Here is a 23,842-nt window from a genome sequence, read left to right as displayed (position 1 = left end):
CTTTGGAGTCGCATCCGCCAAAGTGTAACGAATATATTAAAACCAGAATTATTAGAAAATATTGCTTCTTTGCTTCAATATCTTCGAAAAAAATCATGCTAGCCTAATCGCCCAGTCCTCGTCTCTCCTGCAATTGTTGTATCACCCTCTCTGTCCTTGTCCCGGAGTTTCCTACTTTTTCCGCAACTGTCGCTGAAGTCAACTTGAAGTTTGGCTCTGGTTCCTGCGCACGTCAAACGAACTAAATAAAAGTGAAAAATTGAAAGATGGCGCCATCTATAGAAATCAGCGCACGTTGTTCCAATAACTCGCTTATGGTATCCGTAACAGTTACGAACTCAACGATGAAAATATGATTATTTCAGAAACGATGGAAATTAAAATTCAATACATAATTTACTTTCTCGTGTCTCTATCGGTTTATATTTGCGATGCCATGCAGTATCGCTGATTAAGAAAATTAGCAAATATAATAGCAATAGCGCCAAGTAACTCATCATGATTTATAACCAATAAAAAAGAAAAAAATTTCGTGGATAACATCTACGAAAATTTAACAAAAATTTCGTGTTACGCGAACATTCCGCGTTTACGACGACATAACACAAATAAGATTACAGTAATACTAACAATTTTAATCTAATCACGCCAAAATGTTGAAATGTTTCGAATAAAACGTATTTCAAGATTCTGGTGAATTTACGAACGCGCCTTTGTTAACTGTCCTAGCTTCGTTACCGTGACCAACCTAACTTGTTGCAAAAAAAAAAAAGTAAACGAGTATAAAGAATCGTTTGAAAGTACTTTCCTTCTCAACAAAGCATAAAAGTAACGGAATAACTGAACTCTTATATTCTAGTAGAATGAAACCAATATTTAAGTAAGATTTATTGCAATTTACGTATTATTATATCAATTCTGGTGTTATTAGTAACGAAACGTTTAATGTAAATGCATATAAATATATTACTATTCGATCACAATTGTATATCAATATTACGTAGAATATAATCTAAAAACTTTTGTGTAAAAATAAAACGTTAAAAGAGTGTATTTGTCATTTACCTCGTAAATAGAAAGAACGCTCCGATGCAGCTGAAATACAGACGCGGTTTACTGTGGCTGTTATACTGCGAGCAACTGCCAACACAAAACATCTGCTCGTTTTCTTCCACCTTCATTCTTTGCTTGTTCACTGGTAGTTCCCACATTACCACGCTAATCATTTATATTTTCATCCACAACGTTAATTGTAATACGACTTTTGAATAGTTTCACGCAGCCTTTATGGAATACATCTGGATATTTGGCAGTGGCGTAATTAGCAATTGTAGAGTCCACGTGCTACAATTTCTAGCATGGTTCTCTTGCAAAAAGAGTCGACAATAAATTTAGTTTAATATATTCCACTTCTAAGAGTGACAAAAAATACAAAAATTTTATTTATTCTGATGGTGTCTTGTTTGATTTTTCTTTATTATACTGTAAGCCTCTCAAATTGGCGGTTCATGCGTTGCTTTTTAATGCACTTAGTAACGCCACCGATACTTTGATCTTGATAACTAATAAATATCAAATAATAAACTGTAATAAGCTTTGAGTAGACTTCGTAACTATTTAGATCGTCGCGAATTAAGAGAAAATATCCCACAATTACATACAACGTTCTTTTATGTACTTATTATTGCCATAAACGGATTCACATTTCAAAAGCAGAAGTTACACACAATGCGTTCTAAAAAATATACAATTTGAAACTAACGCGAGTTTCATAGTTACAAAACTCAGGAATACCAATTATTCTTTCTTTTAGTTAGAAAGTTGTCGGAAATTTAGTTCGGGGAAAAGTTCCTGGTTTTTTTTTGGAATAACCAATATTTAAAATTTTTATTTAGTTTCATGATATATATTGTGTATATCATAAATTAAGAATTTAATCATAATTGTAAAGAGATGTATTATATTACATAAGCGTACCTCTTAATTTTTTAAAATTCGCTAAACATAAAAATTATTTCATGTAAAAAAGTATGTACTTTTGCATTATTCCATGGCACTCATAAGCATTGCATGCAGAAGGATTTGCTTCAACGCCTTTTCGTTTTCGAGAAAAAAAATAAATTATTAACGCACCGACCGTTTTATTATTACTTTTTTTTCTTTAATTGAATTTGAATTTCCTTCCAATTCTATTTAGTTCTAAATCATGTCACTAATGGCGTTGCAGAGGGCCACAGCTTGAGTTTCAGCGAACACCTGTCAAATATCCTGGTTCAAAACCCAACCAACAAATCATGACGTAATTTTGATTGTCTTGCTAGTAAGAATAACTGAGAATAACAGCGAGCAACAGTGAGGTAGTGAGCGCAGAAATGCCATTCTGGGATCTCGTTCGTGGAATATTCGGTGGAAGAAATTCAGAGACACCCCAAAATAAATGGTAAAATCGTTTGAAAACTTTCGTTACATATAACGGTGTTATTTGGTAAATCGAACATTGTTTTTCTTTTTGTTTCTGTCATAATGAAAGACAGTCGTCCTTGCTTTCAGACGAAAGTTTACGTTGTAAAATATTTCAGGTTCTTCGAACACCGTGACAATTATGACAGGGATAATTTTCGAAATCCAATCTGGCAAAATGATGAGGACGACGACGACGTTGATGATTTTAGGTGATTCACAATTTATTTGGCATATGTGAGATGCAACTTCATATCTTTCATATATATGTACATTATCTTTCATGCTTTTCTAAAGAAAGAGTTCATAATTTTATATTTACAATTTTCGTATTGTAGGCACTCCAGAGGTGGCTTCCACTTTCATATCTTCAGCGATCCGTTAGAAATTACACGATACTTTGAATCCCAAATGGACAATATGTTGAGAAACTTTGAATATAATTTTAATATGTTTGAATATGGCAGTGAAGGTATATGTATATGTACATGTATATTTATATATGATCTTTAACTTAAGATCTGTACACATACTTAAATGTAAATGTACACTCAAATATGTATGAAGCTAATATTGAAATACTTTTAGGTGAAAATACATTTATGAAAGCACTTCCTTCTATGCCATCAGGGCAAGAAAATTTACGCGACAAAATGTTGAAACCATCCACCAGTCTTGACAAAGTAGATCCAAAACTAGATGTGGACTTAGATGGAAAGTTAGTATGTGGATAAAATATAAAGATTTGTTCGTGATGTTTACAATTGCCCAGAAAAATAAATTTTGATTTTTTTAACAGGGTTACCGTAGATAACTTTTCTGAAGTTTGGGATAAGTATAATCAACCAAAATCTCCAGAAGTATTTGTAACGATAAAACAGAAATTTAGGGATAGCGAAGGAAACGAGGAAACAATTGTATCCCGACAAATTGGTGATAAAATGTACACTGTTACAACAAAAAAAGACAAACACGGAGTAGAAACCAAAGAAGAGAATCTCGTTAATATGGACGAAAGTAAGTAAATTATACGTCATAATGAGAAATAATTTATAGTAAATATTATTATTATTATAGTTTAAGATGTAATTATGTGAATTTCAGGTGAATTAAAAGAAAACAAATGGTTATCATTAAATAAAAGTGGTAGTTTTTATAATTTTAACTTGAATGATTTTAATTGGGAAAAATTTTTTAAACCAGATCCGAAATTGTAGCTAAAATAGCTAAAGCTAACTTGATGATTTTCTTTTTTGTAGATTATTAATGGTTGCTATATTTCTGTTTCAAATAAAAAAAAGTTGAATTTAAAATTTATATAGTATGTGATGTATAATAAATTTATTTTACTCTTGCATACTTACTGTAAACTATTTTACTCAATAAAGTATATATACACGTATATATAGGGTTTTCTGAAAACACATAGAAAATTCCCAAGTAACATTGATTACTAAACATTAATTACGGAATTACGCGTTATGTAATAAAACAAAAACTAAATCTTAAATCATTTAATTTTATTCCAATAATATTTGCAGCTTGTATATTTAATTTTATAACTTTTCCAAATATCACATTTTGTACATACATAGTTGTATAATTGGTTGTAACATTTTGGGTAGCTCTGTTTATTCAAGGGTCTAACATCGTCGATATTTCTTCAAATGTTCGATTTAAATATGCTTTGTCTTATCATTTTCGGAACTCATTTCTCTAAGACAGAATTTTATGAATCAACAGTGGCACTTTCCAATGATGAAATTCAGAGTCACATATCGCATATACACACCTTAACTTTTCTTGATAGCGAAGTTTGTTGTTACAAGTTCATAATTTCCATAGAACTATATTTTTCGAACTATTTACTATTCGAGAGTTCAAGTGAAAATTACATATATATCTCAAATTCGCAAAGCAATAGTAAGTTATGCTAACGCGTATTTTTGTATTATTTTGTATCGTAATTTAAAACCTTTTCAAGTAGTTTCAAATATTGATTTCAAGATAAGATTATATTTTTTATGCAATTATTATTTTTCGAATTTTTTTTTCTTTTGAATGTATTAAGCTTTTTCCTAATGAAAAGAGTGATAAATAATAAGCAGTGCGCATAGTTACATTGACGTAATAATAGTAAAATAAAGTATGAAGTAAAATATTTAATTAAAAGTTATTGCATAAATATTTGCACAAGTGAAACGTGAATACGGTATTGCTTAAAAAAAACATAATTAGAAATCACGCAACGTAAAGCTATAATATACAGCTATTTATAAGTACATAAAACGACATGTAAACGAATCACTAAATTTATTTAATTTTTTAAATAGTATTATAAATTTTTCATACTTTTTCTTGTAAATATTAAGTTACTGTAGCGGTATGCATTCCATATATTTAATTCGTGTATACACATATACAATTTTATATTGCATGCATGTTAAATGTATACATACATATATATTAATTCATTAATTATTTATTACATTAGTTACAATACTTATTTATACATGTACGTGTACGTACATAAATTGTTCATAAACAAATTAACAAATTCCATGTTTACGATCCTATAAATTGAACATGTTTGATATCACAGATATTAATTTATTACAAGATTTATTCTATAGCCGGTAAAAGAAATACCATATGGTATAACCAAACCTGTAATAACAAACATGATTATAGTTTTAACGTTAACTACAAGAAGAAGAAGAATAAAATACACATGTCGAACGACATACATTCCTTATTTTTGTAAACAAAATTTACTGAAAATTAATTCAATGTTTATTGTATGATATGTACAGAATAATAATATTTTATGACTAAGTAGTCAGGATAAAACATGAAATTGTTAACTGTTTATCACGTAATATACAGTATATTAATAGTTCAATATGTACAATATTTATTATCGAAATTTTCAAGCCTGTCAATATTTAGGCAACGTCATTAACACATCGTAGAAAGCATCAATAAATTGCTCTAAAGTCAGTCCCAATTTTATCGAGACAAAATAGTTAAAATTATATAGATTAAAAAGAATTGTTTTCCAAACGAATAGATTCGAAAAGTCATTAGAAATTTGTATTAAAGAATAAAAAAATGTTAATATCGTAACACTAAACAATTAAAAGAAAATCATTTACAGTATACTCGTTTTGGCATCTTTGTTTTCATGTTATTCTATAAAATGTCTATAAATATTTTACTATGCGTATACGTAGAAATTAGCGTTTCATTGATATTTTCTACGAATCTCATATTCTTGCTTTTAATCACAATGTATAAAATAAATGAAATAGAAATTTAAAGAAATCATATCGAATTAAAACTATTACGGAAACATTACGTAGAATCAATAATATTTCTACTATACCTCGCTTACCGTTATTTATGAACTCTAAATTGACGGTATTTAGAAATTATATATTATTACTGAGAATAAAAAGAATCAAAATATCATAACCTCGTATTATTATACTAGATCTGTTTTGATCATTGCATACATAGTTGCATGTTACATTTAGCAAAGCATATCTGCAATTATTCTTGACCAAAACCTTCTGTTTCTTCAATTGCATAATTTAACTTTTCCACTAATTGTTCGTAGCTTTTATATGGTGGTAAATCCAATCTATTGAAACATGTATGCGATCTCGGTAACCACGTGTCTTTTCCTACTTTTTCTATGCAAAACCTTTGAGGCCCGTTACTCCCTGAAAAATTTAATTAAATATAACACATCGGAGTAAGATGCCATCATTTTATGTGTTTTTTGCTAATAGGTAATATTTACCCATTAACTCTGCGAATCCTCCAACAGGTACTCGACAAGTCCCTGTCACAAATTGCAAGAGTCGGGCTCGTTTTTCGCTATCCGATCTTGATACAAACTAAAGGATAAATGAATACATAGATAAATGTAATAAATGGCACTTCCGTTCACAAAATTTTTTTGAAGACAATATTTATAACAAACCTGCCAGAACCATAAAATTTGTTTACTATTCCGTGTATAATGTCTGTAAATTGTATTACGTTGCCAGTCTTCCACATCTATTTCTTGCATACCGCAAAGCATAAGTTCTAATTCCCGTTCATCAAAATATTTTAACCACTCTAATGGTACTACCGAATTAAAACCTTCCAAAAAAGCTTTAGTTTGATCCTCTATACCTCTTGTCATTCTCCATTCTGTCATCAACCTTCACAATAACAAGTAATAGTAATAAATAATTTCCTTTTTAATTAACAACGAAAATTAAGATAATTATGTTCTATCATATGCATGCTAAATATCAATATAATAAGAATAATCATACCTAATATATTCTTCTTTGTTATCTTCGACAACCCTAATTTTGTCGCCGCCATCTTTTAATTCGTGATGTATTACTTGACCAAGAATTTCAAAATCAACGCTATAATACAGTTCGAGGCCACATTCGTCAATATTGTTTTCTTTTATCCACACAAGAGATTTATAGAATTCTGGATCGATCGATTCTATATCTTTCATAACTAATTTTTTGTTTAACATACGTTTGTAAAATGGCATAGTGAAGCCGCTGTAGATAAATCGTCCATGGTAAAGGGCCTAAAAAAAATACGCGTTATATTAATGACAATGCTAAATATAATAGTTTTTAATGACAGAAAACGCTAATAATGTACCATTGCTATAAACCTTCCGATAAATTTAAAATATTGTAAATGGTCAGGATTGACATAAGATGCTGGGTTAATTTGCAAGCTATAATTACTTTTATTGGCATATTCGAATAGGCAGTACATTGGATTTAATACTTCGTGGCTCAACAAGAAAAACCACTCCCTGTAACGAGAACGTATTATTAATACGTTTTTAATTAAAACAATCGCTAGACTATAGATTTATAACTCTTACCTAGATACACCACCGTAATCTAATCCTTCCTCTCCCTTAAATATTATGTATAACCTGCGTCTTAATGCAAAAGCCTCTGCATTCATTATTTGATGATAAGAATCCTCGAACAACGTTTGCCGATTTACATTAATTTTTATGTGATTTGGCAACGCGTTTGTTTGACATAAGAAACGGAACTGTGACAATTTCCATCGGAATGATCTTTCGTATGCTCTCGGCACACGATAAATTCCTTTTGGACTAAACAATGATAACGATAGACAGTGTAATAAAAAATAGAGAAAGAAAAAAGTAAATCGAAGAATACAATGAGAGATCTATACGAACCCTTTAGGTGCACCAGGTCTTGGATCTTGGAATGTAGTTGTTCTTGTATTATGATCTACAAAATATCGTACTCCATCTTCGGTCAATCGTATTTCCCAGCCATCCGGTAACGACGGTTCGTCGATTCCAGTCTCCTGCCCCTGAGTCCTCGGATCCTCCCACTGTGTAGTGCGATTCTTATGATTTACATAATAAACCCTTCCCTCTGGTTGTTTACGTCTCTCCCAGCCAGCGGGTAACGGTCCCAAAGCATCATCATCGTCGGCCGTTGATGTCGAGGGTCCTGCTACAGCTGTTTGGCTTCCGTGAGCCTATGTACAAAGGACGAATGTTCACGAAAATCGTCATCGCTTACGCGGTTAATTGATTTTAAAATTTGTTGCGTAAGTCGTGTGATATAAATACAATGTGAATTGCAGGCAAAACGCGATATCGATACAACTGATCTTTCCTTCTCCCTAAAGTAAAGTTAATCAAAGTTAAACGGATTCATGTCTTTTATAAGAAGAAAAATTACAGAAAAGAAAGCTTCGTTTATTATACGCAAGAGTATAAACTAGAGTAAATGTGAGTAAATGTAAGAGCTTAAATAATTAAATATGTATTACTATAATAGAATATTATTTATTACTTACTTGAGGGTAAAGGAACCGTTGGTTACCTTGTTGTACCACGTGTTGTCTTTCACCTTGCCATTGTTGAAAGTGTTGTAACCTTTCGGTGTTTGGTCTTTGCCATGTTGTGCTTCTCGTATTGTGATCCACATAATAAATTCTACCTCTTGGATCTCGGCGAACTTCCCATCCTAGTGGCAAAGGCTGCGGTCTCTCCCAAGAAGTACTTCGCGTATTATGGTCAACGTAATATCTAATTCACAGAACAAGAATAAAAACGTGTCATATATTTTGTTACAATTGTCAAACTTTTGGTAAGCTATTCAAACGTAAGTGTATTCATGTTTCCTACTCGTTCTGTAAGGGTTAATGAAAAAATGACTTTATTATGAAATATAAAAAAAATGAACCTTCTTCCATAGATGTCGTATCTCATTTCCCAGCCAGATGGTAAAGGTTCTTCGGAATCGGTCAACGAAGCTACGCGTTGCACTATTCGAGGATTCGAACGAGCGATCGTACGAGCGATGTGAAACGCTGTCGGCTGCTCCGGATGAGTAATACAAGATCCATCTGGTAACGTAAATACCGTGGACTGTTCTGTTTGAGGAATTCCCTGATTATCTGTTAACGCAGAAGTTGTAGGTTGATCTACTCTAGAAGGTATGCATCCGTCTATCAAAGGAGTAGTTGGTTGATCTGATCTGATAGTTGTGAAATTATCCGAGACAGGTGTAGGTATTAACTGGTCTGTTCTAGAGGTACGTCCACTAGAAGCAGACTGTTCTGCTCTGTTATGCGAACGTATGTCTGTATTACTCGTAGGTATTTGGTCCGATCTGGATACTCCAGCAGTTCCAGGCAACGTTGGTTGCTCTATTTGAGAAGCGTTACGACCATCCGAGACAGACATCTTCGAAAACTGTTCCGCGCACATACCGATTCGTCTATCCACCGTTCCTGGTGTAGAGGCATGTTCTATTTGAGGCATTTGACGTCCATCTAGTAAAGATATTGTGTGACGTCCTGACAAGGAAACAACAGATTTATCTACAACAGGCGATACTACGTGTCCATTCGATAAAGAATTTGATGCTACAGGTTCGATTTGTTCGCCGTCTTTATCAGCACTGGACTGATCGTTTCCAGTAGTGTAATTAGAATTATGATAAGTATTTGTCAATTCACGAAAACCGGATGGTGTAACGTTTTCAACTCCGTATAATCTCATACGAGCGCGAACTCCTCCGTTAAGAATGCTACGATTGCTAGCGGTATCATTGTTTGTAACACCTAAAATATAATTGCAATTATAAAATTTTAATTTAATATAATTTTTAAATTTCACGTAATATTTATAATCGAATTATTGCGAACTGGAAATCAACTTATAAGTTACATTATTTAACAATCGAATAATTTAATCAACGCATCTTACCATCGGAAGATACACATTGGGTCTGGCACGATGGTTCGCTAATATTTAACGATTGTACATTTGGCATATTAATTCTTAGCCCGTCGAATACTGTGATCAACTCTCCAACCTTACATAACTGCGAATCGTGTTTATTTTCGCTCATCAGATCGAAAGTTACTTCCATATTCTCTAGTTTTCCATTGTAATGAGACAACACCTGGGAGAGATTTATTCTTTTTTCTCCTATTAACGTATCCTTTCGAAATGTACTATGGTCTAACAGGCGAAAGTGTAATTGCGAATACGGCGTCACGAGTACTGTAAATTCTTCGTTCCATTTTGGTTGATATGTAGATTTCGAAACTTCCGTTTTTCTGGGTCTTTTGTCGTCAACGGAAAACTCTATGTAAGGATTAGGTTTGAGAAACGTTGAGCTTCTTAATATAGCACCCTCAACTAAAACGCAAAATTATAATTATTTATACCAAATCTTATCCATAATCCATGTTCTTATAATTCTAGCGAATGTTTTATATAACAATTTCTGTTAAAAATGTTGCACATATGATTATACTCTTATTGCGCAGATTCTAAGATTTAGCGTGATATTTGAATAACATATATAAATACGATAAATGAAGTAATAATAGTAGTATATACTGTACATTATATCGTACATCTATAGCATAATTTCTCTTATACGTGCAATAAGAAAGTAAGGAATTCCAATACTTTAGCCTGACCCTCGGGTGAACAATGAAAAAGTACTCAAAATATACATAAATAACAAATGATAGATTACAATCATGCTTTTTACAAATAAAAATTGTTACTTACTTGTAATACTTAGTTGGTGAAAACCAGATGATGCTACTTCTTCTTCACAATGGGACATTGTGAAAATTTAATATAGTAATTCATAAGAATTCATAATTCTACCACATGTATTATTTTTACCTAGAATATTCAACGACCTTAATGAATAGAATTATTGATGCATAAAAGATATGTATAAAGTCATTAATAATACGATTAGAAATGTATAGATAAAAGATAGGAAAGTGATATAACGTAAGATTAAAGGATTGTTATTGATACCAATGAACCATTCTATATCAACACTAAACATGACAAATTACTTTAATTACGTCGAACAGTTGAATCTTACAACGCTATCGCATAAATTTCCAAAATAGAAAACAGCTCTCTAATAATTGCTTCCTTAGTAAACAGATAAATAAAGTGCCATTACAAAATCAGAACTTTATGGTTAACGATAAATGGACGTAGTAGCACGCAAAATGCTGTTTCAAGAAATGGAGCGTTTTGCAAGAATTTCCATATCGCATGATAAACAGTAATTACTATCATTATTCTTTTCAAATGATCGAATAGTGAAATACACGAATGGTGAACGAATAAATTACGATACATACGGATATAATTAAAATGGATTGTTTCGTATGTGATCCAGCTCCGGTGCATCGCCTGTTCCTTATTCTATTAATATATTTACTTTGAAAATATCTTTTAAACACTCACGATTTTCGTTATCACAAAACTTCTTTATCAGTAGGTCACCATCTTTTCATACGTCAAAGGTAGAAATCTTGTAATATGCAAATCACTAGACAAACTAGGCTTATACACGTTTGAATGTGCATGTGGTGCATGCCTATGGGTGTGCGTTTCTCTCTCTCTTTCTCTCTCTATATATATATATATATATGAAATGTAAACCATTTTCGAATTCCCTAGTATCATAACAACATGTGATATAAATCAATCCTACACAAGACACGAGGAAAAGAAGCATTTTGCGATAAAATTATAACGTTCCTTCTGTAATTACAAGCAAAAGTTAAGTTTACCTATTACATTGTAATTTGAACAGAAAAGAATTCAAACGAAAAGTGCCATTTTAAACAACCTGTTTTTATACAACCATTTCACTGTAATATTACATTTGAATTTTAATTGTAAGAATATTAAAAGCAGTACTAAAACGAATTCTTCTTATTGTATAAAATTCTTTCGTTAGACATGTTTTATCGTAATGATGATTTTAAACATGAAGAATAATTGTAATAATAATAATGTTTCTTAATTTTTATTGTCAAATTATTATATCTTAGGCATAATTCAAGTTGAAGATATTTAATTTTGTTTCCCCATAGTGAATTATAAAAACTATTACGACCGAAAGAAATACTAAATTTGTTTCTAAATAATTTGATATTTTTTATGAGATATTTTTATTAAAAATTCTGAAACGAATCAACAGAGGGCTAGGGACATAACTGATTTTTGTTGCTTACTAAACCACTAACTAAAGAGACGATTTAGTAGTACGCAGCATGATTTTATTGACCAGAACACATATGTAAACTCAGGCAAATGTTTAAATAATACATTAAAATCATATGTTGTGGTGTTATAAAAGAAATAATTGTATTAATCATGCATTTAAGAAAAATAAAGAAAAATTTATTGAAGTTATTAGTAGCGCCGTCGGTGGCGAAACACCCAAGTTTGTAGTGAAAATAGTTCCCAATGTTTCTGCTAGATGGCGCTACTAATTAAAAAATGTCGATAATTAATCTGCATTAAATAATTATTCATTAAAATGATAAATTTGACATATCAATTGTTATATTGTAGTGTTATAAAGCAAAAACAAACGTATTAATTATGCATTTATGAAAAATAAGGAATAATTAATCAAAGGTATCTGTGGCGCCATCTTAGAGATATAGTGGGAGCTATTTTTATTACAAAAAAAGCGAAGATTAAATTTTTCGCGTCATAAACATTTTAAAGGACCTCCAGTGGACATAATAATTACGGTGAGGCAATACTCAATCATAACAGTAATAAAACACTCGTTTGAATATCGCAGATTTATTAAAACTATAATATATAGCTAGAAATTGTGTACATCGTTTGATCGTTCAGTTTAAGATTCAATATAGCCAGGTTGTTCTTTCCGGATTAGAATGATCCATTGACACCAAGTCGGTACGTTCGTCCATTAGTAACCGTGTTAATTTTGCAGCAAAAGTCGGATTTGTTTTTATTTGCTGAAGCAGCCATTCTACGGGTATCCTGAAATTAAAATTTTATTTACAATAATAAAGAACAGAAAGATTATCAAAATTAAGCTATTTTATCTGTATAAATTATTATCTGAGCGATCGTGCGTCGCTTGATTTTCGGTAGTTTCACGTTTCGTTAAACGTTATTACGACGAGGGGAAAAAAATGTAAAAAGATGCGTACACGTACCCCTGCGGGAAGTATTCTAAAAGAGTAGATAAAATTCGTCCGTGTTTAGTCATTTCTGGAGCATCGACGAAACTTTGCCTTTTTCCATAACCGTAACTCGTTTGCGATTCCGGAGGCGCAATAGTTCGGATTATTCGATGCTCGGAATATTTCGGTTGTTTTGGAACATTAAAATAATTATGATTTCTAGATGTCGCTACGACGACGATCATTTCGGCGGCGAAAGCCAGAATGACGATTATGCTCGCTCGCATGATTTTCTAATATCAACAAATTACGATGTTAGTTACGGTTCCCTTTATATATACATACAAAGTAAATATATGCACAGCAGAAACAAATGGATTCGTTGAAAATACAATCCAAGCATATGGAAAATAATATTTCATAAATCGGGCGTATTTATTATTTACAAATTCTATTGGTCGCGCGATTCTCCACGTGTTTCTTTGTGTCCTTTCTCGTATACTTTATTGCGTTAAAAATTTCTAGAGACGAAACAGTAGCATATTTGACAAATTGAAAAACTCAAGTAAACTCAATTAAAATATTCTCACGATTACGATTTCGTCTCTATTAATTATCATGTATTTTCTGTTATAGGTACGATGAACTTCTTACGAGATCACAGAGGTATATCTACTACGTATACGCAGGGACGAAACAAAATTGAAATAGTAAATAGAGTATGATAGGTGTAGATATATCTACACCTATACCTATAGGTACTTACAATTCAACGACGGGATCTGTTAACAGAAGAATGTTAATTATACTCACATACAAAAATCGACGTGTCTAGTTTCTTAAATGATACCGTTCAAAGTGTTCATAACTTTTAAGAAAAATAAAATATAAAAGAAACATTGATAAATACGATATAATCGCGAATTGAACGAGATGAGAAATGTAATCGACTCGATATTAAAAGAGATTGAAACGTGAGAGCCCAGCATTTTTCGAATATCGTTACAAATGCAGTATAGGATGTTGATGCACATTTGATTAATTTTATCCGAGTCTTGAAGACAAATTTTAATGTAAATTTAATCTACAAACGAAATTCAGCGTTGTAACTGCACGTAAAGCAAGCCTGGACTGAGCTGGGAATTTATCGCAGCTCCTTTTGTACGAGACCGCCGACCACCGCCGTGATCCACTGCGTCGTCGGCGTCGTCGGCGTCAACGGCGTTCGATTGATTAATTTTAATGCATTACACGTTGTTCGATGTAATTCAGAATACAGAGACACGAAAATGGATCGTATTCGACTTCAAATAATTTTAAAGTTGCTGATTACATTAAATGTTTAAGGCGTTATCTTTATATAGTTTGTAAACAATAAGCGCTGCCGCTGGGGTCTTCGATGACCTCATAGCGGCCGTTCTAGCCGACGAAACCGCCGACGTTATTTATTTTATCGTAAACAACGAAACGCGGGTTGCAGTAGAATTTAAAGCATGTTATTCCATTACGTAGCCATGATTATGTAAATTTAGCTTGGTAATATCATTTTAATTACGATTAGAAACGATCGATGCTGTAAAATATGATTGCAAGAGCAACGCACCGTCGCCGCAAGCGCCTTTAGCCGCCGATGCGTATAGAAATTCCTACTGCGGATGCTGACAATAAAGTCCTACGCGTTCAGAGTTTCACTTACGTGTAGAAATTTAATACAATTATTGTACGGTTCTATATGGCAAAAATTAATGAAGCTGATACGCCTCGAATTAGATTTAAGAATCTAAAGTAATTTAATTTATTGAAGTTTGTAAAAATGTATTACAAAATTCATCGTAATCGCAAGTCGAGAGTTTGATAAACTTTGATACAATTATTTTTTTAATACGATTAGAAAAGATTCGTTGGCAATATTAAACGTTATTTTTGGTTTAGTTCGGTCCAAAAAAACTTCAAGGAAACATTGAACACGTTATTAGGTAGAGCATCCATTTTAAGGAATAAATATAAATGTTTGTAGTAATAATAGAATTTTATTTCTTATGTTTAACAATTAACTTATATTATTAGTATATATACTACGATACATGTATGTACAAAATATGCATATATATATGTACAAAATAGAGAATATTCTTTTACACTTCGATACAATGTAAAATGATTTTGTTCAAAGGATTATATAACGCTTGAAGTTTATGATTATTTAACAGTGGTTGCTTGGAGATGATCCATGATGATTATAGGAATTTCTTTAAGAATAAGCGATCGCGGTATACCAGAATATTTTGTAAATAATTCCAGAAAATGTAAAGTGTTCATTCCTTCGGAATCTCCGTCGCTTCCAGTTTTTGCGCTATAAGTAAAGTATCGATTAATGCACGTTGCAATGAAATTATATAGAGAATAATATCTCCGTACCTGTCTGGCGTTACACAGGAAAGAATATACGTAGAAAGATATTTAACGTAGCACATCATCGTAGAGAAAGCACACTGACGTAAAACGGTTTGTACTCCCGTTACGAATACTACAGCATCGAGAGGATCTTGAGATTTTTTACTTAAAAGACTTCCTACAATTAATTTTTACAAGTATCGTTACATTGTATACATTGAAATATTTAAATATGCGTATCGATTTACCTGTATTTTTGCAATAGTGTAACTTAGACAGTTGTGATACGGTAAGTAAAAATATAATGAGGGCGATATTGCTTATATTTGACGATTTGATGTACACGTTATTATGAGGATTGCTTATACCAGCCCAATCTAATCTGACGCTAAGCTCGCGTAACAACTCGATTCTGTCAGCCTTAGTTTCATCGTTCTTGCCTTTCTTATCGATTTCGAATAAAATAGCTCTGCAAAACCATAGAAATATACGAACTAAGGAAATTTATATGACATAAAAAAAAAAGAATTGATCAAAATATTATTTAAACATACGTGTTTACAGTTTGAAGTGCTGCTTCCATATGTTTAGCTTCGAATTTGCAAGCGGTATTCAATTCGTATGCTATTTTTTTTTTAAGAAGCTGATAATGTCCGATTTTTAATACCCATTCGAGTAGTTGAGGGCAGAATTTATTAGTATAAGAACTAACAGAACTATGAAGTTTTTGCATATTACCTAAACACATATACTAAATTTAGGTTGCTGAATTTATTAGAGAATATGCTAAATTGTAAAACAATACCTTTAGAACTGTCCATAGAATTTAATATTGCTTCAAAGCAATCGAGCGTAGACGTCCATGTTTTATTACGAATATTCTTTTCTATATAATGATTCATATTATCTAATTCGAAAGTGATATAAAATGAAATAAGTTTGTCTAGTCCTGTTAAACCAGGTGTACCTATTGCTTCTAATATCTTTGAAAAGATTTTATAATTTAATACTTCTGCTTGGGTTTTGAGATCATACCAAGCAAGAGAATGTTCGATATAAACAGTTGTCCTACAAATGTATAATTAAACATAAATAATAGTATTCATCCGTACACTGACTATTTATTTAACTTAAGGTCTTCTATGTGGATTATTATTACGACTGGATGTATAGTGAAGATACTTTTTTTTAGCAAAAGAAATTTACCTAGTATCAGTTATACGAGTAAGTTCGCGAGCAAGTCTACCAATGAACGTTACAGAATTACTATCCAATACGGATATATGTTTTTCTTCTTGAAAGTATCTCCACGATCTTTCTGGAGTCCAAGTAGAACCTGTACATTCTTCGTCCACTGCGTTATTTATAATATATGTTATCTACGAGTATTTAAAAGTACTTATACAAGTTATTATACAGAAGCTCGTTAAATATTCGCGGGTTTACTTACTTCTTCGTGCCACATTTTTAAGCTGTTAATATTTATGTAATCTTGAATGTATTGAAATGATTTACGGTAACCATCTATAATTGCAGCTAAATTATCAAGTTTTTGCGTTAAAGACGTCTAAAATAATGCAGTATTGACATAAGAAGTAATCTTTAATAAAACACACGATTATAGAGCGAACAATTTTAATCTAAGGCTTACTTTTGATTTAGGTTCGAAAACAAGACCGCTGTCCAAAGCTAAGGTAACTTTTTTTACGAGTTCTTGGCGTATACCATCTTCTAAAAGTCGATGAGAATCGACTCTCAATACTCCTAATGGAACGCTTCTTAAAGACAGTACTCCTTTTGTAAATACCGACACGGCATATGTTAATTTAGCCATCTAAAAGAAACCATTGCGTTTACGTAGTAATAATAGGAAATTTATTCAAAGAGAAATCACAAGTGGAATGTACCTTTAATCTGTCATCTAATTGTGCATATTCTTTCAATTTATCCTTTGGTAATTTCGTAGGGATTTCCTTGAAAGCATTGGTCTCAAGGTGTACTATCTGAGCAAGTAAACCAAACACAGTTTCGGGTATTATTTGCAAAACACGTCTTGCATATTTTTCTAATTCTCTGCTATAATATTGCGATACCGATGATAAATCTGCGCTTCGTGCTTGATTTACTCTTAATAAAGGAGTCTCCAAAGCCGAAGCCATCTAAAAACATGAGATATAAATGTTTAAAATAATTATAAACGTAATAAGTACTGGTGTATCAAGTTCGAGTAAAAGTTACAATTTACTTTTAAAAAGAGGGCTTTTAATTTTATTACAGTCGGAGGGCTTTCTTTTATACTAGCTTGCATTGTATCAATAAACGATTCCATTATGTTCCACGCGTAGCAACAATCCGTCACTATATTTAAACTAATCATAGTGTCTTCTGTTATACTTGCTGTTCGCAACATATTATGTAATATTTCACACGTATCTGCTAAATGCTGCGATATATGTAAATTAGTTTCCAACTGATGAAATTCTAAAAAAATTACAGATAAAATCATAACCCATCGTAGATTAATATAAAATCATTTTGTATGTATTGCGATTTATATCGTAGTTACTCTGCACTTGTTCTAAGGCCTGTAATAATTGTACTATTTTCCTTCCATCCTCTTGTTGCAATGAATCGATATGCTTGCTTATCGTTATAAACCACGAATGTAAATTTTGATTTCTTTCGATACCATCGAGAGATTTATTACCGCCAAATATTTGGGCAAGGTCTGTTATGCGTTCAACACATACCTCTTTATCTCTAAGCCATTTAGTTTCTTTGCCAAATAACAACTACAAATTAAAAAGTAAAGTTAATGAAATACGTTTTGTTAATCTTAAATGTGATCGCATAATACGGGATGTATTATTACACGTACATCTTTGTACAATTGTTTGACATCTTGTTCGATTTGGGCAGTACTTAACAATAACTGAAGACAATCAACTGTTGTATATTTGCTTTCGTTTACTACCAATTGCCTGAGCATACGTGAACGCTTTGAGTCTTCTAACGATATTGTTGGCATCGCGGTATGTAGAAGTATCCAATGTAACGTCACGTTACATTCCCTTACCAACTTTACCAACGATCCTATTGCACTTCCATCTAGAGTAACAGCTAATTGTACCTCTTCTGTTTCAGATATTAATTTCTGAAATAAATTTTTAATACAGTTAATAACGTAAATATTCTATTTTAAAAGGTGAACACATAATTACCTTCATTTTTTGACCATAATTTTGTGCGATTACTTTTACATTCGACGATTCGAGTCTATTATTGAGAGCCGTTCTCGCAGCCTTATATGGTAACCACCAATCGTATAAGTTTATTACTATCCCCATATAAATACTGATTACCCAGTTATCAGGGAAAAATCTATCGACTATTTCTCTCATATTAGCTGTATGCGTGTGTAACATTGTAGGCTTGAACGACAAAATTACAACCAACATTGATGCTTGAGTGGAAAAGGCAGCGCTACGATGTTCCGGATGTGGAAAGGCAAGACTTTGATTGTATATTTCATCTGAACGTAAACGACCAATAATTTGCTCTATCAAAGACTCGTTTATTGGTATTCTCCTGTAAAATAAATGTTTGTAAGTTTAAAAATGTTTAAATATTAAGAACATAAAATATTGTAAAGGACTCACTTAAAATAATCTTCAGGATAATTTGCAGGTCGCTTACTAGAAGTTTTAGAAAATCCTGTTGAACGAAGTAACGTACATATATCGTCAACGCGTGTAGAGGACGAACGTTGAGCATTGTACCGATCGTAAGATACGAGTAATCGTTCTCTTACGCATCCTTCGAAATAGTAATCCACCAATAATAACATAACTCCATATAAATATACAGCCTCGCACTATTAACATAAATATAAGTGTTGAATTTTGTAAAAAATTAAAAGTTCTAGAAATGTATTCTTATTTCTAATTAATTGTCCCATGTACCATTAATTGTCTTCCTTCTTCATTGAGCATGATCGAATCTATGGACTGATGAATATATATTCCATCTTCTAATTCATCAATGTAAAAATTCAAGTCTGTAACATATTTGTGTATACTTTCGAAAGCTAAGTAAAACCTTGAAATTATATCGGAAAAATTATTTCTTAACTCCTCGTCTGTTTTTTGGAGAACCTATTAAAAGTACCAATTGAGATAAAAACAATGTATGTTTATTTATACATTCTTGTTACTTTCATCTACTTACCGGATCATTTTCTATTTTTTGCTCATAAACGCTAACTGATTTAAAATATGTAAAATCAATTATGATCGATCCGTATTTTTGAACTAGTTGTTTGGAATCCAAGCTGTAAAGTAAAAGAAAATCAATATAAATTTCAAAACTACAATATAGTAAAGTTGAAAACATATAATATTCAAAGGTGTAAATAACCTAAACACTGGCGGTACATAATCCTTTAATCTCATAAATTCAGCTATAATAGCATTTCCACGAGACACTAAACGCAATAAATTTTGGCCGCAAGTATTGTTAGCTGCCAAGAAATCGCCCATTTTTTAGCTGTATTTATTGGTATTTACTTCAGTAATGACAACTGGTAAGAAATCAACATTGCAATTAGGGGAGGGGCACTTTGATCAGTGATGCCAGGGATGGTTCATGGAAGGTGGAACGTGGAAGCATCAAAGGGAAGCAGTTGTTCTGATCTGGGCTCTGTAGTTTTTAAGCCGTCCCTGTCTCAGATAGTTAGAAGATGCATGCGCATTCAAAATCAAGACCTGAAAAACGCCGAAATTTTGGCCCCCTGCATATGATGTATCATATATGTCTCTTGATGTCGTTCAATTATCATTGTCAGTTTATAACTGAACTATATAATATGTGTAGTTGTGTACTTAGGAGCGCTTAGATTAGGAGTGCTCTGATAAGACGTATCCAATTCTCTTTTATATAACAATACAAATCCGATACCACGAGATTCGCATGTGTAGGACAAGGGGTTGAAATGGGTTTGTTGACAGATCCTAGAGCTGGACCTGGAAAAGTAATAAAACTATTGTTAAAATGGGAACGACCGCTGTGTTTTCTTCTTTATATCAGTGGAATTGCTTGGATATTACTTCTTGCTTTACCGACGTTTAATGACAGTAGGTGTTTCATTCATGTGTCGTTTCAAAAGAGAATGCTAGGTTATGTTTTTATTTAAGATATTTGTAAAGATGTAATAAAGTAAGTCCAAATAATATTCGTACATTATTGTTTTTTATTTCAGATACATATTTCTCTGAAAATGCATTGTTACCAGGATTGGTTACGAAAGAAAGTAACTTGGAACAGACATCGAAACAATATTATCTAGAATTAATTCACGAAATGAAACGCTATCCGGATGCAATGCCGTACGCGTGGCTGGCCGCTAAATTAAATCAACTTCAATTAGATGTTTTTGTACACAATTTCTCGTTAATATATCCTTTCCAAGAACAACGGGTAAATATACATTTTTTTAAATACTTTGTCACTGAAAAGTCGTCTAAATATTTATATTCGTAGTTGTGTAATAACATGTATTTCTTTAGTATACAGGGCAAAATATATATGGAATCATAAGAGCTCCAAGAGCGGCTAGTACAGAAGCGATTATAGTTAGTGTCCCCTTCAGACCAGTTTACAGTATTTATTTGGACACTGCTCCTTCTGTTGCTCTTCTTCTTGCATTTGCAAAATTCTGTAGGAGTAAGTGATTCATTAATTCTTTATACAGAAATATTGTACATATTTAAATGATTATGTATATATTCATTTTATTGATACATCTTTTTGTTTGTTTCCAGGGCAGAAATACTGGGCAAAAGACATTATATTCTTAATTACAGAACATGAACAATTAGGAATTCAGGCATGGCTAGACGCGTACCATGGAGTTACGAGTGGTAATGAAGGTGTGCTAATATCTGGAGACCTTTCAGGTCGTGCTGGTTCCATTCAAGCAGCTATTAACTTAGAATTACATTCAATGAAGATTTCCTCTATTGATGTTAAGGTGCATCTTTATTTTTATTATGATATAACGAATTAAAAAAGCAAACATTAAATCAATTGATTATTCTTTGCTAATAATACTTCAATACTTTTCTAGGTAGAAGGATTAAATGGACAACTACCGAACTTAGACCTTTTTAATTTAGCGCAAAATATGATTGCTAAAGGAGGAATTAGACAAACGTTTCAAAGACGTTTCGATATTAAATATAAAGATAAATTTAAAAATTGGTGGTATCATTTTAATACGCTTCTGATGATGATTGCGACTCAGGCTACTGGAGTTCCAACAGGAAATCATGGACTCTTTCATAGGTATAAATATATTGCATTTTCAGAAAAATGTTAATAGTTTAGAGGTTGTAGTTGTCATATTTAATATAATTTAATATTTTCCTGTAAATGGTATCACTAAAGGTTCGGTATAGAAGCGATCACTTTGGAAGGTTTCGAGAAACCTGGACAACAAAATTCCGATGAAAATTTTTATCAAGTAGGTCGTATAGTGGAGAGTATAATACGATCGCTAAACAATTTACTAGAACGCTTTCATCAGTCTTACTTTTTTTATCTACTTCCATCGACTGATACTTATATTTCTATTGGTAAGTGTAGATCTATGTATTCACATCGTTTATATTTATTTATATTACAGATCCGAATTTTATACACTTGATAATTATGATCATTTCAGGGCTCTATATAAGATCCCTAGTATTAATTATTGCCATAGTATTTATTAAAGCATTTTCCATGTGGCAGAGGCTACAAGTATCCACTTCTATAGAAAATAAAAAAAGTACTACTTCAAAGCAATCAAAGGTTTGTTATTTTCGTTACGTTTATACCGTGTCGCATACTTTTATATTAACGTTTATTCTGAATAGTACTTTAAGTTTTATCGAATAGATGCTGAAAGCTTTGGCATTAATATAGTATATTTTATAGAAAGATGGATTTGATATTGGAACTATAACTTCAGAGATATTGTGGGCACACATTTGTGGAGTTGTAATCGCATCGTCTCCTCATGCGTTAACTTACATTGGTAGTAAATTATGGAATCTTCGTACAGAAGATTCTATATATTTTGGCTTTGCAGCTATAACTGTTTTAACAGTAATGTTGCCACTTTATTCGAGAAGGTAATTTTGGCGATTATAACATTATTTCAACGATGTGATAATGTCGCCATAAATAAATTTTCATTTTTTGTAGGAAAATGAAGTTTAAAAATGCAGCTTTAATTTGTGTAATCGCGTCAGTGGAACTGGCCACTGTATTAATGTGTTTAGCGATGCATAATTTTTCCTTAGCGCTTGTCGCTGCTGTAGTTTATGCGCCTGCTATTCTGCCGATAACACCAAAACAAAATTCTACCAGCAAGTAAGCTATTCTCCTTTAAGCAAGTAATATTTTTTTATGCACAATAAGGTATCCTTACTTTATACTTGCGCGCATTATTATCAAGTTACGTGCAATTAAAGCTTTACTATCCGTCACTTTCAGAATTTAACATACGTTTATGTTCCAGATTTCGCAGCGTAATCTCTTTTCTATGGATTCTTCTACATCCATTCGTGACATCAAGCGTTCTCATAATGTGTTACACATATATCAATTTTTCTACCGAGCCTTTTCTCTCAATCCTGTTTAGGGGATATCGTGCCATAAAGCAAGCATACGTTTTTAGTATTATGGATTCAATGATATACGGAAATTGGTTCTACAATGTAACAATTTCTATGATGCTTCCTATTTGGCTTTTGTTTTGGAATATTTTGTGTTCAGATAGTGTAATACATTCTTAATACAAGTAAACTAATTTTGTTGGAACAATAGCAACCGCGTCGATTATTTATTTACACATGTTCTTCCTTGTTCACCTAAGCTCTTCTGTATTAAATTTACTGTGGTCTACTCAATGTACGTATATATCTGCAGTCAGTATTCTTTTTAGTTTTATTATTAATTAGCCTTCCTTTTAAACTTTTAAACTATCACAGCTTCTCTTGCGAGTTCCCGCTATTTTTGCTCAAATAAATAGCCATCTAGCGGTGAATATACCGAACTAATTATCGGAGTATGGTCAGCGCCTCTCTCGGGAAAACGCTCAAGTTTGTCCTCGATTAGTTCCTCTTTTCATTGTTAGATGGCGCCATTAAATTGTTATTTACCGACCGGTGTCGATATATTACCATAATAGGGTAAATGCAGAATAAAGTAGCGCCATCTAGCACTGAAAAAAGGAACTATTGAGGACAAACTTGAGCGTTTTCCCGAGAGAGGCGCTGACCAAACTCCGAAATTAGTTCGGAAGTTCGCCGCCAGATAGCGCCACTGATCTGGCGGGACATTTGAATTTCCTTTTATTTAATTAAATTATTGAATTAAGTTATTGAATAAATGAAGTTTGCTATGCTATAATAAT

At 32.1% G+C, this 23,842-nt stretch overlaps 6 protein-coding genes across 12 annotated transcripts in view; 2 read left to right on the top strand and 4 right to left on the bottom strand.

Annotated features, from left to right (window-relative positions):
• LOC128877482 (uncharacterized) overlaps positions 1–1,298 on the bottom strand; it is a 23,809-nt gene extending 22,511 nt beyond the window's left edge. For all 6 annotated transcript variants that reach the window (XR_008457252.1, XR_008457253.1, XM_054124808.1 and 3 more), the window contains exon 1: positions 1,066–1,298. The gene's annotated coding sequence lies outside the window, so the exon portion shown is untranslated. The remainder of the gene's footprint in view (positions 1–1,065) is intronic.
• Positions 1,299–2,271: 973 nt separating this feature from the next.
• On the top strand, positions 2,272–3,864 carry LOC128877481 (uncharacterized). The gene is made up of 6 exons (XM_054124807.1): positions 2,272–2,440; positions 2,580–2,672; positions 2,799–2,932; positions 3,049–3,178; positions 3,260–3,477; positions 3,565–3,864. Exons 1-6 carry the CDS (start codon positions 2,373–2,375, stop codon positions 3,675–3,677), a joined length of 756 nt encoding a protein of 251 aa, XP_053980782.1. The 5' UTR covers positions 2,272–2,372; the 3' UTR covers positions 3,678–3,864.
• An 894-nt stretch (positions 3,865–4,758) lies between these two features.
• On the bottom strand, positions 4,759–11,381 carry LOC128877479 (E3 ubiquitin-protein ligase Su(dx)). Of its 2 annotated transcripts, none has more exons than XM_054124804.1 (12): positions 11,282–11,381; positions 10,577–10,696; positions 9,758–10,195; positions 8,730–9,612; positions 8,341–8,572; positions 7,706–8,016; positions 7,376–7,618; positions 7,144–7,303; positions 6,792–7,066; positions 6,449–6,674; positions 6,266–6,362; positions 4,759–6,185 (listed from the first exon to the last, which is right to left on the bottom strand). In XM_054124804.1, exons 2-12 carry the CDS (start codon positions 10,632–10,634, stop codon positions 6,013–6,015), a joined length of 3,096 nt encoding a protein of 1,031 aa, XP_053980779.1. In that variant the 5' UTR covers positions 10,635–10,696; positions 11,282–11,381; the 3' UTR covers positions 4,759–6,012. The 2 variants fall into 2 exon arrangements, with proteins under 2 accessions (XP_053980779.1, XP_053980778.1); XM_054124803.1 differs by having other exon boundaries at positions 11,176–11,359.
• A 1,253-nt stretch (positions 11,382–12,634) lies between these two features.
• Positions 12,635–13,284, bottom strand: LOC128876643 (uncharacterized). Its single transcript, XM_054123165.1, has 2 exons — positions 13,024–13,284; positions 12,635–12,844 (listed from the first exon to the last, which is right to left on the bottom strand). The coding sequence occupies exons 1-2, from the start codon at positions 13,275–13,277 to the stop codon at positions 12,703–12,705; spliced, it is 396 nt and encodes a 131-aa protein (XP_053979140.1). The 5' UTR covers positions 13,278–13,284; the 3' UTR covers positions 12,635–12,702.
• Positions 13,285–15,188: 1,904 nt separating this feature from the next.
• On the bottom strand, positions 15,189–20,020 carry LOC128876641 (WASH complex subunit 5). Its single transcript, XM_054123163.1, has 17 exons — positions 19,801–20,020; positions 19,612–19,714; positions 19,347–19,538; positions 19,044–19,258; positions 18,606–18,972; positions 18,263–18,538; positions 17,951–18,176; positions 17,630–17,865; positions 17,292–17,543; positions 17,036–17,218; positions 16,835–16,951; positions 16,591–16,763; positions 16,190–16,452; positions 15,939–16,122; positions 15,633–15,853; positions 15,409–15,562; positions 15,189–15,343 (listed from the first exon to the last, which is right to left on the bottom strand). The coding sequence occupies exons 1-17, from the start codon at positions 19,920–19,922 to the stop codon at positions 15,190–15,192; spliced, it is 3,438 nt and encodes a 1,145-aa protein (XP_053979138.1). The 5' UTR covers positions 19,923–20,020; the 3' UTR covers position 15,189.
• A 135-nt stretch (positions 20,021–20,155) lies between these two features.
• Positions 20,156–23,252, top strand: LOC128876642 (glycosylphosphatidylinositol anchor attachment 1 protein). The gene is made up of 10 exons (XM_054123164.1): positions 20,156–20,516; positions 20,642–20,859; positions 20,949–21,105; positions 21,204–21,412; positions 21,509–21,726; positions 21,829–22,016; positions 22,106–22,233; positions 22,360–22,556; positions 22,630–22,797; positions 22,946–23,252. The coding sequence occupies exons 1-10, from the start codon at positions 20,375–20,377 to the stop codon at positions 23,220–23,222; spliced, it is 1,902 nt and encodes a 633-aa protein (XP_053979139.1). The 5' UTR covers positions 20,156–20,374; the 3' UTR covers positions 23,223–23,252.
• The last annotated feature ends 590 nt before the right edge of the window (positions 23,253–23,842 follow it).

The sequence above is a fragment of the Hylaeus volcanicus genome, chromosome 5 (assembly GCF_026283585.1).
Source record: "Hylaeus volcanicus isolate JK05 chromosome 5, UHH_iyHylVolc1.0_haploid, whole genome shotgun sequence".
Lineage (NCBI taxonomy): Eukaryota > Metazoa > Arthropoda > Insecta > Hymenoptera > Colletidae > Hylaeus > Hylaeus volcanicus.
This window is presented reverse-complemented; position numbering and strand designations above follow the sequence as displayed.